At 54.5% G+C, this 24,156-nt stretch overlaps 2 protein-coding genes across 2 annotated transcripts in view; both read right to left on the bottom strand.

Annotated features, from left to right (window-relative positions):
* The window catches only part of Evpl (envoplakin), a 22,011-nt gene extending 7,099 nt beyond the window's left edge, over positions 1–14,912 (bottom strand). The window contains exons 1-21 of the mRNA XM_004630118.2: positions 14,654–14,912; positions 12,081–12,180; positions 11,581–11,735; positions 11,375–11,501; positions 10,730–10,855; positions 10,533–10,571; positions 10,243–10,404; positions 10,053–10,160; positions 9,851–9,946; positions 7,778–7,903; positions 7,264–7,410; positions 6,819–6,973; positions 6,569–6,666; positions 6,141–6,313; positions 4,482–4,660; positions 4,270–4,408; positions 3,944–4,137; positions 2,661–2,811; positions 1,017–1,100; positions 790–900; positions 593–685 (exon numbers count right to left, since the gene is read on the bottom strand). Coding sequence (XP_004630175.1) covers positions 593–685; positions 790–900; positions 1,017–1,100; positions 2,661–2,811; positions 3,944–4,137; positions 4,270–4,408; positions 4,482–4,660; positions 6,141–6,313; positions 6,569–6,666; positions 6,819–6,973; positions 7,264–7,410; positions 7,778–7,903; positions 9,851–9,946; positions 10,053–10,160; positions 10,243–10,404; positions 10,533–10,571; positions 10,730–10,855; positions 11,375–11,501; positions 11,581–11,735; positions 12,081–12,180; positions 14,654–14,766 — 2,676 coding nt within the window. The 5' untranslated portion in view covers positions 14,767–14,912. The remainder of the gene's footprint in view (positions 1–592; positions 686–789; positions 901–1,016; positions 1,101–2,660; positions 2,812–3,943; positions 4,138–4,269; positions 4,409–4,481; positions 4,661–6,140; positions 6,314–6,568; positions 6,667–6,818; positions 6,974–7,263; positions 7,411–7,777; positions 7,904–9,850; positions 9,947–10,052; positions 10,161–10,242; positions 10,405–10,532; positions 10,572–10,729; positions 10,856–11,374; positions 11,502–11,580; positions 11,736–12,080; positions 12,181–14,653) is intronic.
* Positions 14,913–16,843: 1,931 nt separating this feature from the next.
* The window catches only part of Srp68 (signal recognition particle 68), a 60,008-nt gene continuing 52,695 nt past the window's right edge, over positions 16,844–24,156 (bottom strand). Inside the window, exon 17 of the mRNA XM_004630209.1 lies at positions 16,844–16,976. Coding sequence (XP_004630266.1) covers positions 16,844–16,976 — 133 coding nt within the window. The remainder of the gene's footprint in view (positions 16,977–24,156) is intronic.

Raw genomic sequence — 24,156 nt, forward strand, 5'->3', positions numbered from 1 at the left:
GCAAGGCATCAGGGACCGCGGTTCAATCCCCCAGCACCACATGCCAGCCAGCCCCGCCCCCTGGTGGGCTGAGCTGGCCACACACACACACACACACCTCTCTCTCTCTCTCTCTCTCTCTCTCTCTCTCTCTCTCTCTCTCTCTAATAAATAAAAATAAAAAAATTAAAAAAAAAATTTAAACACTACTCTGAGGGTGCTCCCCAGGGCGTTCCAATGCTGCAGAGGAAGACCCAGGCTCCCTCTTGTGCCTGACAGGTGCTGGGTGGTCCATTCCTCCTCTGGCCACTCTCACCCCAGAGAGTGCTCTACTAGGTTGGAGACCAGTGGCTGCTTACCACAGTGACTAAAGATGCTAGAAACTTTCTCTGCTGTCTGGGGCAGAAGTCCTATGACTACTGGAGGACTTCCTATTGGCTAAACTGTGACTAGACAGAAAGACTGGGTGGGAACCAGCCTGTAAGAGCCCCTGGGAAGAGGACTGTGGCCAATCCAGGGCCTGCAGGCTGTAAAGGAGGAGGACAGGCAGATAGGCAGGTCAGCGCCCAGCCAGGCTGGCCGTTGGAGAACAGAGTGGGCATCAGCTCTGTACCTTCTCCAGCATCTTTCTGGCAAATTCCAGCTGGTGCAGCTGCTGCTGCTGGGCAGCTGTAACTTCAGTGTAGGTCTTGGCAAGGGCCTTCTCCTGGAGAGGGTAAAGGGAGGGACCAGGAGGGCAGAGTCAGCTCCTGGCTCAGAGGCTGCAGAGCTGGTGCTGTGGGACATTGGGCCCCCCTGGTCCAGTCTCACCTGGGCCTGGATGCTGTCCTGCAGGGGTGCTACTCGGGGCCTCTTGGGGGCTGATACTGCCAGGGTGGGCTCCAGGGAACAGCGGTAGGTGTCTGCCTGTAGCTTGTAGTCCTGGGCAGGGGGAAGGAACAAGGCTGGAAGTCAGTGGAGGAGGCTGTATGGGGACCGAGGCCCAGGAGAGGGAAGGGGGCTGGTGGACAAAGAGAAGATGGAGGGAAAATGTTTACCTGGAGAGCTGCCTGCAGGTCCTGGGAGAGCCGGGACACTGTGGCTCTGTCTCGCTCCCGGCCCTGAATCTCCTGAATCAGCCTCTGTTGGGCAGGAAGTGGGAGTCAGGTGGCCAGGAGGCCCTCCTCATCCTGCCCCATCTGCTTCTCCCTCAGCCCTGGAGGCAGCCAGTACAGGAGGGAAGAAGGGGACAGGAAGAGCTGGGGCAGGAACCCTCTCCTTCCCCTGACACCATGCTCTCTGCCCTTCCTCCTCCCCTTGACAGCATCTCTGTTTCCTGTTTAGTGTCCCTCAGGACACGGGGGACACTGACTGGAGTCAGTGGCTCTAGCGCTATTGTATATAACAGAACCCAGCAGGGCTTGCTAGACCATGGATCCACTGGCCACCCCGCCTGACTCAGCAGGCTAGAGTGGCACAGAGGAGGTGCATTATGGACAAGCTCCCAGGTGACACACTGGGGACCAGGGACTACCACTGCCCTGTCACAGTTGTTCTTAACCCTGGCTGTCCCTTTGATTCAACTGAGAACTTAGAAAAAAAAAATACTGATACTCTGACCCCAAGATTCCGACGTTGTTCTGGGGAGGGGTTGCAGTTCCCCTCTCACCTGGACTCCTGCCCTGGCTCCTCCAGGCCCTCCCTGTCTGTGTTCCCCTTTCCTCTCATCCATTTTTTACCCAGAGTCAGAGCCAACTTTATTTATTTTTGAGGTAATGGGGACTGAACCCAAAGACTTCATGTTGGGCTACAGTCCCACTTTTTTTTTTTTGGTATTAGGAATTCAGAACCTTACAGTTGACAGGCAGGTACTGTGCCGCTGAGCTATGACTTGTTCCCTTCATTTTTTTTTGAGACAGGGTCTAAGTTGCTATGTTGCCCAGGTTGGATTCAAACTTGTGATCCTCCTACCTCAGCCTCCCACAGTGCTGAGATTACAAACGTGCATCCCCCTGCCCAACCCCCAGTTCAGAACCAACTTTTGAACACTAGTCTGAGGGTGCTCCCCAGGGCGTTCCAATGCTGCAGAGGAAAACCCAGGCTCCCTCTTGTGCCTGACAGGTGCTGGGTGGTCCATTCCTCATCTGGCCACTCTCACCCCAGAACCCTTCTTTTCCCCTGACAGCTGTTCCCTCTGTGTGGGAGTTTCCTTCCCCCTTGTTTCTCAGGGCTCAGTTTAGAACTCGGTTCCTTTCACACTGCTTGGTTCTTCCCCACGAGTGTCCACCAGGGGGCGCCCACTGCACCCTGCTTTGGCCGGAAAGCTTCAGAGTCTGGGCCTGGGATGCAACAGCCTCTGTCCCCCACCCCAACTGTAAGTTGCCTGGGGGCAGAGGCTTCATCTTCCCCCTGTGGTTTATTGCCTGGTATAGAGCAGGGACTTGACAAGGATGAGGAAGAGGATGCAGCAGTGGCTGGACCTTCGCAAATCTCACTGCCCATCTGCGACCAACAGGACTAAGTGAAGCGCTGTAGGGGGAGATCCGGAAGGGCCAGTTTCTGATTTCAGTCTGAGGCCTCTTGAAACGCTTCCGACCCGTGACCACTAGGGGGCACACGTGCACAGGCTGCCGTCTATAGGGCAGGTGGCGCTGGCTGGGGGCTCTGGCTTTGGGCAGGTCACCACAGCTCTGGTCCCTCACCTTCTGTGCTTGCAGCTTGTAGTCGATCTGGCTGGGCCCGTCGCTGGGCCGCACCTGGTTGTGGGGCAGGTGCTCCAGCCAGGAGCTCAGGTCGTCCTTGCAGTTCCTGAACTGCTGGTAGGTGAGGCCGACATCCTGCACAGTCTTCTCCCTGCAGGAGGACAAGGCCAGAGCAAAGGTGAGAGCTGCCACTGGGGGCAAGTGGGGGATACAGAGGGGGAAAGTGAGTGCTCCTCTGTAGGCCAGGCCAGGAGGCCTGAGCAACCTGCAGATCCCCCATTCTGCTGGGGCTGGGGATTCAGAGATGGAACAGACAGCCAGGCATGATGGTGCACTCTGGTAGCTCCAGCACTTGTGGAGGCTGAGGCAGGAGTATGCGAAGCACAAGCCAAGCCTGGGCAACTTAAGCACTTAGCAAGACCCTGTTTGAATTTTTTTTTTTTTTTTGGGGGGGGCGTTTGAGACAGAGTTTCACTATGTAGGTTAGGCTGGCCTTGAACTCACTTTGTAGCCCACACTGGCCTTGAACTTGCAGCAATCCTCCTGCCTCAGCCTCCTGAGTGCTGGGGTTATAGGCATGTGTCACAAAGCCTGGCTGAAAATATTTTAAAATGTTATAGGACTGGGGATGTAGCTCAGTGCAAAGGCCCTGGGCCCATCAAGTCCTGGTGGAGAGGCATGAGTGGACATCCTGGGACCACCCAGGGAGGTGCTATAATCCTGACTCCATTTTATTCTATGTATCTTTATTTTTTAAATTCATTTTATTATTCTGTGACACTGGGGATTGTTATCAGCATACCTTATTTTTTTGTGTATTTAGTACAGGGTCTACAGGGTATCACTATGTAGATCAGACTCGTAGTGATTTTCCTGTTTGCAGCCTCTCAAGTGCTGAGATTACAGGTGTGCACTACCACGCCCAGTTCCAATTGCTGTCTCAGCACACCCTGGGGGCGGGGCTGCTGCGCTGACACTGAGGATTGAATTTGAGGCTTCCACTCTAAGTTACAACCCCAGGCCTTCTTTTTTATTTGTTACTTTGAGATATATAGGGTTTGCTAAGTTGCCCCAGTTGGGTTTGAACTTGAAATACATACTCCTGCCTCAGCCTCCCAGAGTGGTAGGACTGCATAAATGCACACCTTGACCAGCTTTTTACACCATTTTAAAGGTGGAAAAACAGTTTCCAAGAAGTGAAGTCTTCAGCCAGTGTCACACAGCTGAGCCCCACACATCTGAGTATCATGACGTGCCACGTACCCCAATGCCTAGCCACTCACCGCAGGTCAAGCTGGTCCCCCACAGCATGGTAGCGGTCGGTGAGGGCCCGCACCTGGCGCTGCTGGCGCGACAGGTCCTGGCAGAACTCCTGGAAGTGGTTCTGCAGCGCACCACATGCATGCTCAGTGGCCTTCAGTTGGCGGTGCAGCCCCAGCACGCAGGCCTGCTGCTCCAGCAGCTCCCACCGCTGGTGCTGTGGAACGAGAGGACATGGTACCGTGCACACTCAAGGTCCAGAGACACACTGTGTCTACCCCAGAGCTGCCCCCCAGTGCTTGGCCAGGCTGTGACACTCCCCACCGAGAAGTGGCCAACCAGTTCCTACCTGCAGCTCCCTGATCCTGTCCTGCAGAGCTCCTGGACCATCGGCTATGGGGGCCTCCTGTGCCAGGGTGGACTCAAAGCCCTGGATGACCTTGTCTGCTTCCTGGATTTGTCGCTCCAGACCCAGGGCAGCCTTGGCTCTGCCCAGGAGACAAGAGTCAGACACCTCCTGGGCTGCCCCCTGCTGCCCCACAAGGTCCTGGGAGCACTCACTTTTCTCCATAGAGGCTGCACAGAACCTGCGTATCGCTGTACTTGTTCTTGACGTTGGTGAGGGCCACAGGCAGCTGCAGGGCAGCCGGGCCCACAGGCTGTGTAGATAGAAACGCTTCGCACTCCTGCTGGGCCTTCTCCTTCTCAGCTCCAAGGCTCTGCAGGCGCTGAGCTGTGCCCTGGGGAGAAACAGGAGCCAGAGAGCTCAGGGTCCACGGAGACAAGAGAGTGCAGTGGATGCGAGCTCAGCTCAGGCCTGGCCCCACCAGCCCCATGTGCATGACTGAGGTGGGCCAACCTCCGACACTCGTCTCTTCACCTACAAAATGACTAATGGGAAGATGGCATCAGGGGCTGCCAGGGAGGCCGGCACACAGTTGCCCACTGTCATCTTCACAAAGTCTTTAGCCCTGCTGATCCAGGACCAACAGCCCAAGCAGTGGCTCAGTCCACTGGGAATCACTGCTGCCTAAAATGTGGGTTAGGGCCAACGTGGTCCCCTATGCCCAGCACCGTTCATATGCTGGATGGAGTGACTTCAAATCCCAGCTGTGGCCAGCTGGGCACAGTGGCGCACACCTGTAGTCCAAGTACTCTGGGAGGCTACAGCAGGATTGAAAGTTTGAGCCCTGCCTGAGTGGGCAATTTAGCAATTAGGGAGACCCTGTCTCAAAGTAAAACATTTAAAAAAAGGGCTGGCGAGCTGGGCATGGTGGCACAAGCCTATAATCCCAGCACTCAGAGGCTGAGGCAGGAGGATCCTCATATGTTCGAGACTAGCCTGGGCTACAAAGTAAGCTCAAAACCAGTCTGAGCTTCATAGTGAGAGCCTGTCTCAAAAAGACCAGGAAAAAAGGAGGGAGGAGGAGGGTCTAGGGATGCAGCTCAGTGCCAAGGGCTTGGCTTCAGTCTCTCTCACACCACAAACAACCAAAGGACCTATTTGGGTATGACAGACTCAGTCAGTACTGGGGACAACCATACCTAGAGGCGGCCCGTGAACCCTTTGCCACTCTGCATCCTGCCTGATGCAGTCCCCCTGCCCAGCAGGCACCAGGCTTGCTCCTTTCCATCCTGGAGTGGCTTCCTGGGCCCCTCTGCAGCATACCCATCTCCTGTACCCCACCATTGCTCCCTTCTAGCCCTGCCCCTGGCTCAGCTGATGGCCACCTCCAAAATCTGTTCTATAGGATAGAAGAAAAATCACAGGTTGCACAATAGAACAATGTGGCTCAATATTTAAAAAAAAAAACAAACAAACAACAAACACACAAAATTGGGAAGGTGCCCCCTTGAGCCAGCAGGGATGGTCCCCAAGATGTTCTTGGCATCCTCACAGGTCACCAGAAACCCTCCTGAGTGTGGGGCTTCTCTCTGCTCTGACCTCTGAGGACCCCTCCCAGGAGCTCCTACACTTCCACCTCAGGACAACCCGATGAGCTGGGGCCTATGTGCCTATTCCAGGAATGATGAAGCCCAGAGAGGGTAAGGCCTAGCCTGAGGTGATGGTGCCCTTGGTGGGAGCTAGGCTAGGTGCCCTCTTGGCAGCGCCTTGGGCCATCCATTCCCCTCCTTCAGCTGGGGTCCTGGTGGCCGCTCAGCTCTTGCCTCACCTCCCCCTGAACTGCCTGCACCCTCTGGGCAAGGCTGTTCCCCTACCTCAAGGCTGTGGATGCGGCCCTCCAGGTCATCCAGTAGTGCCTTTCGGTTCAGCGGAGTTCGGACCCAGGCCAGGACCTGCCTCTCTATCTGCCTTAGGTCTCCATTCATCTGGGTCATCTGTGTTAGGAGCCTCTGGGCCTGCGGGTTGGCTGGGGCTGAGCCAGCTGGAGCTGGGGCAGAAGAGCTGGTGAGAGCACAGGCCTGCCATGCACCTTCCCAGGTTCCCACAGTGGGGGGCTGGGCGGGCCCCGGCCAGGGAGCAATAGCCCCAAGGACTTGCCAGCCTAGGAGATGGAGTCCCCAGAGCACACATCCCTGAGCCAGGCCCACCTCCCAGGTTGCCTGGCACAGTCCCCAGAAGTGGTGTATGAAGCTATTTCCTCCTTCCCAGCAACTCTACTCCCCTCCCCGCTGCACCCAGGTACCCTGCTGTTCAAGGCGTGAGGGTTCCATGCGGCTGGCCTTCAGGCGGCTTTTCACTGTGGCCACTTTCTGCTTCAGGGCCTGCAGCTCTGCGGCCAGCCTGGAATGAGATCAGAGAAGGATGTCCCTCCTCACTCTTCCTGCAGTCACTGCACCAGGGGACACACATTTGGGTAGTGGTCTAAGGCTCAACAGAGCTTGGCCTGGGCCATAGCCTGCCTCTGTCCCCCAAATATCCCAAGGGAAACCCACCTGGAGGCCTGGGCCACAGCTTTGGGGTCTGGTGCAGGGATGCAGAAGCAGGTGGCTGGGGCAGTTTTGTTCTCCCCACCAGGGCCCTGCACGACCCAGGTGTGTGGGTCAGTGTTGTCCACTAGCATGTAGCGCTCTCCTCGAAGGAGCTGCACCTGGTGGGCAGATGAGCAGGGGCTTGTGCCAGTTTGGGCAGGAGCTAGAGAGGCAGCCAAGGTCAAGTGGGTAGGGAAAGGGGCATAGGGATAGGTAGGGACAGCAGTTGGAATGGGGCAGGAGGTGGTGGGGTGTGGGCAGGAACAGATCCAATATGAGACTGGCTGGAGAGGGATGGGGCTGATAGGGGAGGAGCAGATAGAAGGAGGGACAGAGCAGGAGTCGCAGCTGGGCTTGGGGGCCTGGAATGAGCCCCTGAGGGACAGAGCGGGGAGGGCAGAGCTTGTACTTCTCCTGTGTCCCAGTCGCAGATGCTGTCCACGTGCAGGGGCTGCTGCAGAGGGTTCCTGCGCTGGGGCAGAGGTGTCACCCCCTGACTCTGCTGCTGCAGGTCCCCAATGGCTCTCTCAGCCACTTCCAGCTGCTTCTCCTCTGCCTGTGGGGGCCCAGGAGGTAGGGGTCATGCCAGGCTACACTGAAGCCCACCTACCTCATCCCTGCTTCCCTAAAGGGCCAGGGCCTGGACTTCATCAAGGGAGGTTTCTGAGTCAGCAAATGGAAGGAGCTGCTCCCTAGGGGCCCAGAGCCCTGGATCTGTAGATTGGGTAGAGGCTGGAGGGCACTCAGAGCTCTCCCAGGCTGCCCTTGCCACGCTACATAGGAGGAAGCTGAGGTCCAGAGAAGACAAGTTGCCAGGATTTGCAGAAGGACTGGGGGCCTAGGGAGGGAGGAAAGATGCCCAGACAGATGAGCAGGCCTGATTCCTAGAAGTAGGTGCAGATGGCCTGCAGGGGTTGTCTCACCTCCAGCTGTTGCAGCAGTCCTGTGGCAGGGCCGGGGGGCCCCCCGGAAACAGGGCTGTCCTTGGTGTCCAAGTTGGAATTGAGCTTCGCCAGAGTCTGGCTGACTGTGTCAGCCCCTTCCTGGAACTGAGGTCACTGGGTGGTCAGAGGCAGACCAGGGGCCTCTTGCTGCCCACTGGCCCTGAAGAGCAGCTCAACACAAGCCCAACTGCAACCCGGGCTAACCCCAAACCAGGCTAAAGCCCTGCCAGATGAACAAAACTCAGCTACATCTGCCTGGGCGATGGGACCTTCTTAAGTGGGATGGTGTGCAAACCATGTAATACCATGTATTTTTAGTTCATTGAACTTAGTTCTTTATTTATTTATTTATTTATTTATTTATTTATTTATTTTTGTGATACCAAGGATTGAACTCAGGACCTTGCACTTGCCAGCCAAGCACTTACTCTACCGAGCCATTCCTCGGCCCTTGAATTTAGTTCTTTTTTTTTTTTTTTAATATTTAGTGTGTGTGTGTGTGTGTGTGTGGCCAGCTCAGCCCACCAGGGGGCGCGGCTGGCTGGCATGTGGTGCTGGGGGATTGAACCGCGGTCCCTGTGCTTTAGACAAGCTTGTTCCAAGTAGGTGCTTTAGACCACTGAGCCATCTCTCCAGCCCCTTGAATTTAGTTCTTAAGTGCATCACACAACACTTGCATTTGTCCTTCCTGGCAGTAATACGGGCAGGCCCTGCCGGCCTCCCTCCGGCTCCTGCAGTCCTCACTGGGATGAGAGGAGGGGACACTGGGCTGTGCTTGTTCCAGTCGCAGAGGAGTGTGCTTGAGGCAGCAGCATGGGCCAGGTGGCTGCACACCTGTAATCCCAGCTCCTCTGGAGGCTGAGGCAGGATGCTGGCAGCTTAGTGAGACACTGTCTCAAAATATAAACGGGGGGGGGGGGGGGCTGGTGAGATGGCTCAGTGGTCTAGAGCACCTACTTGGAACAAGCTTGGCAAAACACAGGGACCGCGGTTCGATCCCCCAGCACCACATGCCGGCCAGCCGCGCCCCCTGGTGGGCTGAGCTGGCCACACACACACACACACACACACAAATAAATAAATAAATAAATAATTAAAATTAAAAAATATAAACGGGGGGGCATGTATGTAGCTCAGTGGTAGAACACTTGTTTAGTAAGTGCAAGGCCCTGGGTTCAGTCCTAGTATGGAAGAAAGAAAAGAAGGAAGGAAGGAAGGAAAAAAGAAAGGAAAGAAGGAAGGAAGAAGGGACAGAGGGGATATGTGATCAAATAATACCATGGAATTACTTCCAGGGGGTATGACGGTGGTATTGTAGTTATATAGGAAAATGCTGTTCAACAAAAACAAAAAACTCCTTGGTGTTTGCCAAAGTGTATGAAACCCAGGGATGGAAATTACAGTTATAAAAGGAATCCAGTTGTCGGTTGTATCAGTATTTCTGAGGCCTTTTTCATTGTTGCGCCCCCCTAAATAGAGCTGTTAGAGATTTTTCCCCTGAATTCTCTCACTATGGCCAAGAACTCCCCCGCCACCCCCACCCCCCACACACAAGGTACTGGAGATTGAACCAGGACATTTTTTTTTTTTTCTGTTTTGAGGCACAGTCTCACTATGTAGCCCAGCCTGGTCTTGATCTTCTGCCATGCCTGTGTTCCTGTCTTGGCCCTAAGTGCTGGGATTGCAGGCATGTGCCACCTTGGCCAGTTCAGCTCTTTTTTTTTTCTTTTCTTTTTTTTTTTTTAAATTTTAGTACAGGGTCTACAGGGTCTCACGAAGTAGATCAGACTTGTAGTGATTCTCTTGTGTTTAGCCTCCCAAGATCGGGGATTACACTCAACACACTCAGTCTCAGCGGGCTCCCAGGGCTTGGGCTGGAAACCCTGGCTGCTGCATGCGCCTAAGCAGATGTTTCAATCCCATGAGCTGTTTGGCCAGCCTGAGTTGAACTCTTTTTAGAGGCCCAGAATGGTAGGTGTCCTATCCACGCTCCTGATACCTGTGTGTCCTACCTGGGGACTGCCAGCCCCTGGAACCCTGAGCACAGCTCACCTTGCGGTAGTCTTCCATGTGCTGCAGGTGGCTCTCCTGGCATATACACAGATTCAGGAAATTCTGCCACTCCATCTTTAGGGCCTCCTGGTGAACCTGTGAAGCGTGGTGCCCAGAGCTCAGGCCGCGCCCTACCCCCAGCACCCCCAGCACCCCCAGCCCTCGGATTGGCTGGTTCTGGGACGGGCCGGGACCTGTGCACCTGGATAGGTCCGACAGCCGGGTGGCCCAGGTCCACCATGCGCTCGCCATCGTCCTCCAGCTTGTTCACGCTCTGCTCCTGGCCCAGCAGCTCGTACTGCTTGAAGTGCTGCGGGCGAGTAGGGCCAGAGTGGCGGTGAGCACCAGGCCAATGCTGGCCACCCTGCTACCGCCGTGCCGCTCCCACTGACCTCGTACTCCAGCCGCAGGCCTTCCGGGTCTGCCATGAGGTCGCTCCAGTCCTGCTGCAGGATGCGGCGCTGCTGCTCGGCCAGGGCGCTCAGCTGTCGAGTGCAGGCCTGCAAGTGCGTGTACAGGCTGCCCAGGCTCTGCCTGCGCCATGAGGCTGCCTTCTGTGCTCCAGACCAGCGGCCGCAGGACAGGAAGAGAAGGGGGGGGGAGACGCCCATCAGATGCCACCAAGGGTCCAGGAGGGCAGACCCGGTCCAGCCTGCCCCCAGCTCTCTCCCCTCCTGCTCACCAGTAGGTCCCGGTATTGGCCTCGAATGCTGGCTGCATCCTGCTTCAACCAGGAGAGAAATAGGGCTAATGAGAGGTGGGGAGCAGGGAGCTGGCAGCCTACATCGGGCCAGCTGTGCCCCTCCCCAGAGGGCCAGCCGGTCCAGCCCAGGATCTAGGAGGAGGAAGGGGTCTGGGGCTGGAGCGGGACTCACGCACCGGCCCAATAAGGCTCCGCAGCTGCTGCCCATAGGCCTCGATCTCCCTCTGCAAGATGTTGTGCTCTGCGACCTGCTGCTCCAGCTCCGCTATGCCCGGCCCATACTGGCCCTCACTGATCTGCTTCTGCAGAAGAGCGGGCCACTCAGTCCTGCCTGCAGGACCTGGGACGGGAGCCCAGAGGACCCTGTGGAGCCTCCCCTGCCCTCCCAGCAGCCCTATCAGAAGCAGACGGCCAGGTGAGCAGCCTCCTCCAGCACTGTTCTTCCTTGTCATCACAGCACCTCGGCCACAGTAGCATCAAAGCCCAAACCCTCCTCTCAAGGTCCTGGTGACCTATGCCCCAGCTGTGCCCACTGCCCAATAAAACCCACTTCCCATCAATCCCAGGGCCTCCTCCCCAAAGGAACCATGATTCTGTCCTTCTGGAATGGCCTCACTACTTCCTCCTGACCCTGCCAAGCCCCCACCTCTCAGGCGTCCCTCCTGCACTGTCTGAGCCTCTGCTCCCTTCCCAAAACCTGCACCATCGCCAGGGTTAAAGTCAAGCCAGGGGTGAATGCTGTTTTCTCTGGCTTGTTCTCTGATTGCACCAGGGGTGGCTGAGCTCCCTGGTGGTATCTCAGACATTAGAGTACTCCTGACCTGTTTCTGCTCCAGCACGCGTGCCCAGTCCACCCGGGGCCCCATGTCCAGCGGCAGCACCATCTTCTCATACAAGGCTCGGTACTCGGCACACTCCTGGGTCACCCGCTCATGCAGCTGCTTGATGCTGCAGAGGATTGGCTTGTGGGTCAGAGATGGGCCTCCCCAGGACCTCCGCACCTCAGTCCTGCACCCGGCCCACTTACTCCTTTTCGATCTCCTCGGCCTGCGGATGCTTCAGGCGCCGGGCCTTGTCCACATCCAGGAAGAGGTCCTTGAGCAGCACCTCAGCCTCCTTCAGGTTGCGGCCCGTCTCCTGCTGGTGCTGCAGAGCCTGGTTCTGCTCGCTGTTCAGCCGGTCCTAGGGGAAGGGATGCCAACGCTCACTGGGATCCAGGCCTCACATCCTCCCTAAGTCCTTGCTAGCCTGCTGCTGCCAGACTGAGCCCAGCCCACCTCAGGCTGGCCAGGCATAGGGTCTGGGCATCTGTGCAGCAGGTGGCATGAATGAGAAAAGCCTAGGCCGCTCTTTGTCCCCCAAAGCAGGGAGTGCAGCCAAGAAGGAAGGCCAAATTCTGTCCCACCATGTGTGGGGAGCTCACAATGAAGAACCAGGGTTACTATCCTCTTGTATGTCACCATGGGTACCCAGATACAATGCTGGGCTTCCCGTGCCCCCAGCCAGTCCCTGCTGCCTAGACCTCACCTGCTGCAGCCTCTTCTGGGTCTCCAAGATGTCCCTTTCCACCTGGTCAGCATTGGCTTGCATGCGCGAGATGAGCACAGCCAGCTCCTGTGTGGCAACCCTGGTGGGTGGCAAGGGATAAAGGGTCACATGCGGAAAGGCCCTTCTATGCCCTATCTGCTGGGGTCCTCTCCCACCACAGCCAGGCTGTCTGCCTTGGAGGGAGGAGCCCTTGGCCTGGGGGACTCTCAGATACTCAGCCTCGGTTTGGGGTTCAGGAAGTGTAATGCGGTTGTGTAATGCGGTGGCATAGGCGCCCCAGCTCCCAGCCTCAGCCAGCTAGCTGCCTGACCCACCCCGCCCAGTCCCACCCCACCCAGCTGCCTGTCCACTTCCTCAGGTTGGCCAGGAGCAAGTGAATCACCAGCTTTCACTGTGTAGTATGCTGGCTGGGACCAGGAGGAGGGCAGTGAGGCTGCTGGAGCAGCTGAAGCCCCCCACCCCAGTGCTGTCTCCTCCATCCTTAAGTAGCTTTGTCTAAGCTACTTTGCCTTTGTCTGAGCCACATGATGTCTGAACAGGGAAGGATCAAAAGATGGCTTGGTGCTGAGTGTGGTGGTGCACATCTGTAATCCCAGCCCTCAGAAGGGTAAGGCAGGAGGACTGCCTGAAGTTTGAGGCAAACCTGGGCTACTCATCAAAATTCTGTTTCAAACACATAGGGGGAGGAAGAGGGATAGGGAGAGGGAGAAAGAGAGAGAGAGAGAGAGACAGATGAGAGACAGACAGACAGACAGACAGACAGACAGACAGACAGAATTCTACTTTTCAGATTTAGGGATCCAAAGTCCAGATTGGGACCTGACTTATTCTGGGTCATACAGGAACAGAGGTGAGCCTGCTACTGCCTGGGCCCCAAGGAATCCTTTCCCCTAGGGAGCTTCTATTGTTTGCCACACACTATCTTTCTCTGAGGGTCAAGGAAGCCACACAGACCTTAAAAAGTGGTCCAAGCCTGAGGAGCATGGTGTCCTGTAGGGGTCATAGTCCTCGGGGAGGGAAAGCCTCCAAGGAGCTGTAAACCAGGGTCCAAGGACAGGATCCCCAGGCAGAGGCCAGTGCCAGGGAAGACAAAGCGGTCTTAAAAGACTGTGGTCAGGAAGTCTGGGGCTGACCTCCTCTATCGCTACTGCTTTGTAAACCCAGACAAATGAGGCAAACTCTCTGTGCCTAAGTCTTCCTACTTACAAAATGGAGTTTCATTTATTTATCTTGGGTTATTTATTTATTTATTTTTTTGAGACAGGGTCTCACTTTGTAGTCTAGGCTGGCCTCAAACTCATGGCGAGGGACTGGGGAGATGGTTCAGTGGAATACACACTTCCCTGGCAAGCGCAAGGGTCTGAGTTCAATCCCTGGTTCCACCAAAAAAAAAAAAAAACCCTCATGGTGATCCTCATGCCTCAGCCTCCAGGGTGCTGGGATTACAGGCCTGAACTACCACACCCAGCAGAGTGGGGTTTTAATAGTGTCTTCCACAAAACCCGTTGGAAGCCTCACGTGCAGAGTCAGCATTCAGCACACATTAGTTTTTATTCTGCAGAGGGTAAGCTCCTTGAAGGCAGGGCCTGGCGATTCTGTTTACAGTGGCATCCCGAGAGCCAAGGAGTGCCTCAAACACCGTCAGAACTCAGTAAGGGTGTGTGGCTCACACACGGGGGGGGGGGGGGACCAGGAACCCCCTTTGAGGGTGCTGTGTGTGGAGCTGTCCAGGGCTCGCATGCACAGCAGCCTGCCTGCAACCCTGTCCCCAGGTCTGGCCTCGGAGAGGGCTGCTTCTACCCAGAACTGCACCTCTACCCTGGCCAGGCTCAGGTGTCCTGGGAAGGACAGGTCACTCCAGTGAGAGTCTTCACCGCTGTCTTTCCTGTCTCCCAAGAAGCGCAGCCTGCGTGGGTGCCCGATCCCTATCGGGGTAATGGCACCCCACCCCAGCCTTTCATCTCTGCTCTATCTCAACACCTTGACACTCTGGACTGGAGTGGGCAGCCGCCTCCTCCTGTGAAAGGCTGAGGGCATGAGCAGGAAGAAGGCAGCCGAGTCTGTGTGCAGAGGGAGCGCTGCACGCCCATGCACCCCGGGGGGAATGCACCCCAGCTCTTTCACTGTTCACCCAAGACTCGGGTGTGAACCAGCGAAATTTGCAGCTGTGGTTGAGGTAGAAGGAGCAGGGCCCCAGCTGTCTGTCCTCGGCCACTCTCCCTCTCACCTCTCACCTCTCACCTCTTGGTCCTGCCCACCTGCAGAGCCTCGGGTGTAGAGCCCTGGATGAGAGCCAGACCCGAGGTCTCTCAGCCTCCCCCTACCTCTCCTGCACAGCGGCCTGCATGAAGGACCCTTGGCTGTCCCAGAGTATGCGGGGAGCCATGGCCAGCACCTGCTTCTTGCCAGGGCTGGAGTGCAGCCTGGGCCAGAGGCTTGAGGTAGGAGAGCATCCACTCCTGGGCCCTTTGGCTTGGAGATACCAATGCCCATCTGAGGTGCCACCTCCAGGTAGCTGGAACAGCTGGTTCCCCGCCCCAACACCCACTCACCGGCTGTGCTTGCTGGGGGAGCCTTTGGGGGATCCTTTGGCCGGGGATCCTTTGGCTGGAGAGCCCTTGGGGGACCCCTTCCCCTGGGAGCCTTTGCTCAGCCCCTTGAACATGGTGGAAAAGACAGGTGCTGGCTCGGGCTGGGCTCCCCACGGGGCAGGAGGGCTGCAGGTGGTGTCCTTCCTGGGCGGCTGCCTGGCCAGGCTGTGGTGCTGTGGGGCTGCCAGGGGAAGGCAGTTTCTGCAAGGCCCCTCCCTGCAGGTGAGGGCTCCCTGCCTGGGCCTGACTGCTGCGCATGCCCCACCGCTCCTGCACAACCAGTCAGGGAGGAAAGGGCACAGCCCGGAGGCGGGGCGCCCAGAGACTGACTCCCACAGAGGCTTGGACCTGCTACACCCACATGCCCAGGAGGAGCGCACAGCAATCCCACCCAGATGGATGGGGAAATAGCTGGGCGGAGGGGTGGCAGACACAGGACAACAAGCAGGCGCAGGCTCTGCGGAGAGGCCCAGCCCTAGTGCTCAGCACAGAGGCCCCTCTATCAGGCGGGTCCCCACCCATGAGGGCCGCCAGGAAAGGTGCGGCCTCAGACCTGACAGCCTAGGGCCTGCTCCCTGCTCCCAGTGGGGCAACAACTGATCTGTTCTTTTCTTTTCTTTTCTTTTCTTTTCTTTTTTTTTCATAACCGGGGATTGAACTCAGCCTCTTGTGCTTGCCAGGGAAGCACTTATTCCACTGAGCCATCTCCCAGCCCCTCTTTCTTTTCTGAGACAAGGTTTCACTATACAGTTTGGACTGACCTTGAACTCACAGTGAACACTTCCTGCCTCAGCCTCTGAGTACTGGGATCTCTCTCTGTCTCTCTGTCTCTGTCTCTGTCTCTCTCTCTCTCTCTCTCTCTCTCTCTCTCTGTCTCTCTCTCTGTCTCTCTCTCTCTGCCCTTTCTTCTCCTTCTTCTTTTGCACTCCTGTATCCCATTTATTTTTCATTTTTAAGAGGTCTCACTGAGTTGCTAAATTGTTAGGGTGGGGCTCAAACTTGACATCCTTCTGCTTCCAGAGTATCTGGGATTACAGGTGTGTGCTGCCTGGCAACCACCTCTTCCTACCAGAACCTCATGGTCTAGAGGAAGGGGTTGGACAGCTCCCCACCCCAGCCCTTCCAGGCACTCACCAGCTGAGCTCAAAAAGTCTTCTCTACACATATGGTCATCCATAATATCATTCTGAGGGGCTGGAGAGATGGCTCAGTGGTCTAAAGCACCTACCTAGAACAAGCTTAGCAAAGCACAGGGACCGCGGTTCAATCCCCCAGCACCACATGCCAGCCAGCCCCGCCCCCTGGTGGGTGAGCTGGCCACACACACACACACACACACACACGTAAATAAATAAATTAAAGTTAAAAAAAATCATTCTGAGAACCACCTGGTTTCAGTGAAAATCCCTTTTCTTTGGCACCAGGAATCAAACTCAGGACCTTGCGCTTGCCAGGCAGGTGCTGTGCCACTGAGCTATATCCCCAGCTCCAGTTTCAGTGGAAGGAGGGCTGGAAGGACAGCACACTGGCTGGCACATACTAGCAGGCCTATGACAGGACACAGCCTGGCCTATGAGAAAGGCTTCAGCAGCCTGGGTAGACTGAGCCTAAGCCTGCTCACACATTCCAGGGGGACGGAAGAGGGGCCTCAAGGACAAGCCACTGAACCTGGTGGCCCAGGAGCCTCCCTTTCCTGAAGAGATGGGCTGATAGTGTCAGTGGGGAAGGGAGGGCCACAGAGGGCCTTGCCAAAGCAAGCAGCAACAGGAAACAAGGCAGCCTGCAAGGATGACGGCCTCTGCTCCCGGCTAAGTGTGATTAGTGAGATGGCGCCGGAGAGGAGAGGCTAATTTTCTCCTAAGCACCAGAGGCACGCCTGCCTCCAACTATTCTCAGAAGGGGCCACTTGCTGAGGAGGCTGCAGCTCCAGAGCCCCTCCTACCTGCCTCTCTTCGCCTTTGAGACGGGGCTTCCCAGGGATGGTGGCCATGGAGGTAGGCATGGTGGGACAGGGAGATCCAGGCTCCAGCTGCAGCCTAGACCGCGTGAGCTTTGCCCCTGGGCTGTGGGAGGCCTCCTGGAAACCAATGAGTGCTCTCAGGCTTCTCCCATGCCCCAGAGACCCAGGGCTGAGTGAGGAAAAGCAAAAGCTCACTCCCTGGCATGCCCATCAGTCACATCAGAGTGCTGGCTCCACAGAGGAGGGCGGTCAGTCATGGCCAGAACACCCGAGGCTCTGAGTGACTCATCACGGCGGGATGTTCCTGCTCGGATGGCAATGACCCTGACCCCGAGATGCAGAGGGAGAAAAGAGAGGTGTTGTCTGCATTTCACTTCTCATCCTTGGGACACTGAAGACTATCCATCCATTTATTGTATTTATTTAGTCTTTTTGAGATAAGGTTTCACTATGCAACTCAGGTTGGCCTTGAGCTCACTTTGTAGCCCAGGCTGCCCTCCGACTTGCAACCATCCTCCTGCCTCAGTCTCCCAAGTGCTGGAGTTACAGGGGTGTGCCACTACACCTGGCTGTATCCTGTCCATTAGATGCCCAAGATGGGACTGCAGCTCAAGTGAGGCCCTTGATGTCCCAACAGGGTCTTCACAAGCCTTGTTATATGTGGCTGTGGGACATTTCAAGGTGTCTGGACCAAATTGAGATGCATTTTATGTGCATTAAGTTCACAAGGTATTTATAAGAATTGCTTACTATTTTCAAAGATGTCTAGTTATTCACTTTTATATTGATATTTTGGATATATATATATATATATATATAACTATATATATATATATAACTATATATATATATATAACTGGGAATCAAACTGCTTAGCAGGCAAGTGCTGAGCTATATCCCCTGCATAAAAATGTTTAATTATACTGGTTACTGTTCATTTTTTATTTCTCTATTATTTATTTATTTGGTACAGGCCTCACTATGCAGCTCAAACTTATAGTGACCCTCCTGTCTCAGCCTTCCAGAGCTGGGAGTATAGGCATGTGCCACCATGCCCAGTTTGATGGCTGACTGGGTGCAGGGTCAGCATGGCATACAGTACTGGGGATTGAACCCGGTTCTTGTGCTTGCCAGGCAGGCACTTAGACCACCTAACTATCTCCCTAACTTGCTTTTCAGTTTTTAAAATGAGGTTATAATAGATTGTGGTATACACCTCCTCTACTGTCTGGGAGGCTGAGACAGTAGATTCAAGTTCAAGTCCAGCCTGGGCAACTTAGTGACTGGAACAAGAATCTGTCTCAAAATAAGATTTTTTTTTTTCAAAATAAAAAGTTTTAAAAAGGGGTTGGGGATTGTGGCACAGCATGAATGCCCTGGATTCAATTTTCAATACTGCAAAACAATGAATAGGAAGGGATTGGTGGAGAAGGAAAAAGGAGAAGAGAAATCTTTAAAAATGTACTGTGAGTACAAGGAAATTTAAACCTGCAGGTAAGCCTTGCATTTGTAGCTCATGTTAGAACTCTATGGGCTTCACTCTGACCCAGCAGCTGGACAGGGTGCCCCGACTGTGGGCCTCCCAAGGCCTTGGGCTGGCCACGTCCCCCTTTGCTGACCTGGCTTCTTGTCTTTCCCTTCACCTGCCCTGGCTTCAGCTCCTCTGTGGTTTGAGAGGTTAGAGATCAGATGACCCCAGGATTCCTCCAACCCTGTGCCAACTGTGCCTTGCAGTGTCAGCTCGCTCCCACCCAGGATGCTACGGGCCACACACAGCCCTCAAGGACCGCAGTCTGCAGGAGGACTGATCGGGCTGAAAATGAAGTGCCCAGTGCTGGGGCTGCCGCACACAGGCAGCTGGGCCACAGTGCCACAGGGCGGTACCAAGGCTTAAGCACTTAGGCGCCCATTTGTTCTCTGACTGCAGCAAGCCTATCCTTCCTGCTGAAGCAGATGGAGGCTATCGATTCTTTTTGCCCTGGGAGCAAAAGCCACTCCCTGATGGGGAAAGCTCTGCGGTCTCAGGAAATTGCCCTCTGTTCAAAAGCTCACTCTTAGACCCTTCGACTGAGGCTGAGCGACACCTGCTCTCCTTTACGTTCCCTGGCCAGCCAGGAGCAGAAGGGCCTCCACCAGCGGGGCCTAGGGAGGATGTGAGGGGAGTCAGAGGGCAGCATCTCCTTCCTTGGGCTGAGCTGCAGCCCTGGGAATCTGCAGGGGTCTCAGGAGGAGGCTGTTTTGGCAGCAAATCTCCCCAAGTCTGGTAACAAAGAAATGCTGAAGGTGTGCCTGGAGAGAAGGCAGCAAAGGGCGACAGTGCTTGCCCGGCCTAAGGAGCATGGGGAGGACAGCATGCTGCTGGTACCTTTGTGGCCTTTTATAGGGAAGAGCTGGAAGCAACATTCACAGAAACTCAAAGTACACCCAAGCCTGCCTGTATTGAGAGTAGGATTCCCTATGTGAAATGGCCAGAGAGCGCAGCAGGCACTGTAGAAGTTCCAAATTCAAGGCTGTCTCCGGGTGTCTGTCCCTCCCTAAGAAAGATTCCCTTCTCTGGGCTTGGGCCACAGCAGGTAGCCACAGCTCCATTGGTGGGACCAGGGCAGGACAGGGCCTGGCCACAGAGCCACCAAGCACCCTGCCTTTCAGAGTCAAGCCACCCCGTTCTGCTCAGGAACCACTAGGCCTCCAGGTCATCCAAAGTTGCCCTTGGGCTGGGCTCTGGGCCTCCAACAGGACAGAACCTAATTGCCAGGTTTGGTGAGGTGTGGCTACTGTGAAGTGCAGGTCTGACAGAGGCAGCTAATGGGCGGTGTCTGCGATCAGCTGACAGCTCAGGAGGGCAGCAGGAGAGCGTACTCTGGTCTAAGAAAGGGGTTCATAAAGCAGATACACAGCACAAAAGGACAAACTGACAAGAGTCTTCAGTGTGGAGAGGTGGCCTGCTTGTTACCAGGAAGTTGGAGAGAGAAACCCACCAGCCTCTGCCTGTTAGCCTAGAATATGGCCTGACTTCTGCTCAGGAGAGGTCAGAAGGCAAGTGGGACAGCTAGCTCCGGGCAAGGACTTCTCTCTCGCTGGCGTCTACCAACCAGTTCACTGTGGATCCTGGGCTCCAACCACCCTGGGGAACCCTCTTCACTGTCAGGCTGCAGTGAGAAAGGGTTTACGTAGGCCACTCTTCCCAGGTAGGAGAAATGAATGCCCCAGTCCTACAGGTGAGGGAACGGCTGGGTTGGCTGCAGGGCCATGTGCCAGCAAGTCTGGGGCAGGGACACTGGCACTTGGGGCCCCTAGAGTCCTGCTTCTCCCTTTTTGACTCTTCCGGGGCTGTGGGGGTGGCCAGGCATCCACCCTTCATTCCATAAGATAGCTAAAGCTAAGAGCACTGCTTCCTCTCACTAGATTGCTGGGAAAAGTTCAGCTTACGGAGATGTGTACAGACAGAGCAAGAGAGCACAGCAGGGCATGGTGGTATATGACTGCAGAAAGTGCCTGCATTCTGGGAGGCTCAGGCAGGAGGATCCTAAATTCCAGCCCAGTCTGGGCAGTTGAGGGTTTTTTTTTTTTTTTAAGGGCTGGGGCTAGGGGCCGGGGAGATGGCTCAGTGGAATAAGCACTTCCCTGGCAAGCGCAAGAGTGTGAGTTCAATCCCCAGTTCCGCAAAAAAAAAAAAAAAAAAAAAAAAAAAAAAAAAAGCAAAGCCTAGTGCTATTTTGGGCTGGTGAGATGGCTCAGTGGTCTAAAGCACCTACTTAGAACAAGCTTAGCAAAGCACAGGGACCGCGGTTCAATCCCCCAGCACCACATGCCAGCCAGCCCGCCCCCTGGTGGGCTGAGCTGGCCACACACACACACACAAAATAAATAAATAAATAAATAAATAAATAAATAAATAAATAAATAAATAAATAAATAAATATTAAGGGCTGGGGCTGTAGCTCAGTATGAAGGCCCTGGATTCAATTCCCTACTACCAAAAGGAAGAGAAAATCATCCCTTCCCAGGTGCCTGACCATTCTCCACCACTCTCAGCAATGGATAGTCTCTGATGGGGCAATTACAGCAAATAGAAGACTCCTGTTTACAGAGTAAAAGCCTCATGGAATAACAGGCTGAGACCGTAGTCCATTAACAGCTTCAAAAGAGCCCCATAAACATCCCATCTGTATGCCACTGCAGATTATCTTTTCAATTTATACAAGGTGTGATTGAAAAAGTGCATTTAAATTTTTTAATTGACTAATCCTTTAATCTCCTTCAAAATAATTCTTTTCACTTCGAAGATTCCATCATTCTTTCCACTCTCTGAAGCAGCTCTGGAAGTCCTCTTTCATTAGTGTCTTTAGCTGTGGTGGCGTGGCTGCTTGGATGTCCTGAAGAGATTCAAAACATTTCCCTTTCATGGTCGTTTTAACTTTCAGGAAGAGCCAGACTCCCTGGTGCCAGATCTGTTGAATGAGGTAAACGAGGACACTGTCATGTTTTTGCAGCCTGCATGTCCACTGGATGGCACTTGGCAGCAGCATGCACTGTGACTACACCTCATAAATGCATGAACAAGGACTTCCAGAACTGCTTCAGAACATGGCAAGAATTATGGGAGAAGTTTGTGCAAAGCAGGGTGGAGGATTTTGAGGGGGTATTAATAGTAATGTCTTCTATCATAATAAATTAAAAAATTTCCATGTGCACTGTATTTTTTCATCACTCTTTGTCCCTTTAACACCTCTAGGTGACACTTGTGGAGACTGCTCTGTGCTAGCTGGTGCACGGCAGAGGGTGGGTCCACAAGGCCGGGAAGTATTTCTGCCTATGCTCTGGGCAGCCAGCCTGCTGGCCCACCTCAAGGTGTGTCCCAGTAATGGTCCCTTCCCCAGCTCCGCAGAACTCTGGCATCCATTGCAGAAGTGACTGCAACGACTAATAGGCCAACGGGTTAGATTCTTCCAGTTGTGGCTGTCAGGGTTCTGGCAACTTCCAACTTACTCTTTTTGCTTTGGAACATCCATAAATTTTGCAGCTAAATCTGGTTTCCATCTCTGAAGCAACAAATGTCTTACAAAAATTAGAACACATGTTTTTGCTATCTTTGGATGTTTTCCTAGACCTCTGAGTGTTCCAACCTTTTCACGGCTGCAGACAGCAAGAGGCTGTTTAGAATTCTGTGATCAATTAGCTTTTTGTGTAATTAACGATACCTAAGGCGTGAAAAACGAGCACTGCCACGGGACACCCTGGGCCATCAGCCTTCCTCTGCTGGAGCAGGCACACACTGCCTCAGCTTGTGGGGCTTCCTAGCTGTGGTCCAGAGCCATTCTGAAGGCTCACTCTGCCTCCACAGGTTGTCACCTCAGGGCCACGCTGAGGCTCAGGTTGTAGCCTGGGAAGGAGATGGGAAGCACGCCCAGCAGTGCCGCATTTCAAATGGAGTCCAAGAACTTGCACCTGACTCAGTGCCAAAGCAGCGAAGCCAGTGCAGGAAGAGGAAAAATCCTGAGGCCCTCAGCATCTCCTGTGCCTCCTGTCACTGCTCGAGACAGAACCCTGGCATTGGCCTCCTGAGGTGGGGACTGTCACCACCTAGATAGGAAAACAAAAACTATCACATAAGACCTTGGGTGGGTTCCAAGATAGAAACTCAGGCTTTCTGGGGAGGGCTTCTATTGTGTACTGCCCAACCTGTGCCACAGCAAGGCCTTCTTAAATAAAGACTTCGATGTTCCTTTTTTTTTTGGCGGTACTGGGGACTGAACTCAAGACCCTGTGTTTGCCAGGCAAGCATTTATTCTACTGAGCTATCTCCCCAGCCCCTCGATGTTCCTATTAAAAAACAAAAACAAGGGCTGGGGCGATGGCTCAGTAGAATAAGTGCTTCCCTAGCAAGCATAGGGGTCTGAGTTCAATCCCCGGTACCACCAAAAAAAAAAAAAAAAAAAAAAAAAGGAACTCCACTGAGCCCCTTTCTTGATACAGAGACAGAAGATGAGTATGGGTCAGAGCCACACAGTGCCAGAATACCAGGAGGGGACAGGACCCACCTTGTCCTGTGACAACACCCAGCAAACTGCGTGCCAACCATGGGCCTGGCTTGGCACCTGTTCCCATCAGAGGCAGAGTCACCCAAGCAAGGAAAGGATCAGCCCTGCTTCTGGTGTGGGGCACTCATGACACATTAAAAAAAAAACAACACAACCCAAAACATTAAGCAATTTTAAAATGAAGAGTTGCAACCAGAGGCTGGGGAGATAGCTCAGTGGTCTAAGTACCTCCCTTGCAAGCACAAGGACCCGAGTTCGATCCCCAGTACCACATGCTGTGCCAGCCCCAAAACCCCAGGTGCACTGTGCCAGCCTGAAAACCAGGTGTGGCGGCACACGCCTATTCCCAGTGCTGGGAAGGCTGAGACAGGATGATCACTACTAGTCTGAGCTGTGGAGTAATATCCTGTTATCAAATTAAAGGGAAAAAAAAAAAAGAGCTGCAAGCAGAATTAGTGCCTCCATCCCTTTCATCTTGATGGAGGACTCCATAGAGGCTACACTCAAACAGGCAGAAGTGGCTGGGCAGCTGCAGAGCGGGATGCAGGGAAACCTTCACCCAAGGAGCTGGTTGCAGCCCAGTCTGCTCACAATGCCTTGGACACTGGCGCAAGGCACAGTGCTGCCCTGGAGCACAAGCCCGGCTGCAGGCGCAGATGGAGAGCCTCAAACCACTGGAGTGGGGGAGGGCAAACAGGAAACCCCAGTACATCCCCAGATCCGGAGGGACACGAAGCTGCAGGAGCACCAGGGCCTCAATGTGGGGTCAGTGTCCGTATCTCCAGAGGGAGGGAAGGAGGAAGGCTGTGGCACAGAGGGTGAAGCTTTCAAATAAAATACCAAGGGTGAGAGTGCAACCCAGTGGCCGAGTACCAGCATGCACAAAGCCTGGGTTTGAGCTTCAGCACCACACCCCGACACACCTGTGTGCACACAAACAACAAACCAGCTTCCAGTCAAACCCCTCGGGGGAAGAGACCTCCTCCCCATGTCCGAGTTCTCCAGTCCTTCTCCAGACAGAATTCTAATGAGGCCACCTGCGTGCACTGTCCTGCTGGCATCCTGCCTGCAGCGGCCAGGAACCGGGTGGCCTGGCCCCGTGGCCGTGGGATCCTAGCTGAAGTATAGCCCCAGCTTTCCCCTCCAGCCACCTGGCCTGCGACACTCTTTGGGCTGCGTTTCTCTGGTTCGGGATAAGCGACCTTAGATTTCCAAAGGGAATCAGGGTGTCAGGTATACTGCATGTTTAAATCACTTTTATTCCTTCTTTCTTACATTGCCTTTGTGACATCTGTTATTGATGCCACAGATGAAATTAAAAAAGGATGAATAGGTAAAAAAGTAAAAGGGTAAGGAAGATTAAAATGTGATGGCATCTAGAAATCACAGAACTCTTTAAAAACAGTGCCTCCACCACATCCCGTACGTAGCCGCAAGCACAGCTGGCTGCCAGGAAGTCAGGG

Source organism: Octodon degus, unplaced genomic scaffold (assembly GCF_000260255.1).
Source record: "Octodon degus isolate 3935 unplaced genomic scaffold, OctDeg1.0 scaffold00033, whole genome shotgun sequence".
Lineage (NCBI taxonomy): Eukaryota > Metazoa > Chordata > Mammalia > Rodentia > Octodontidae > Octodon > Octodon degus.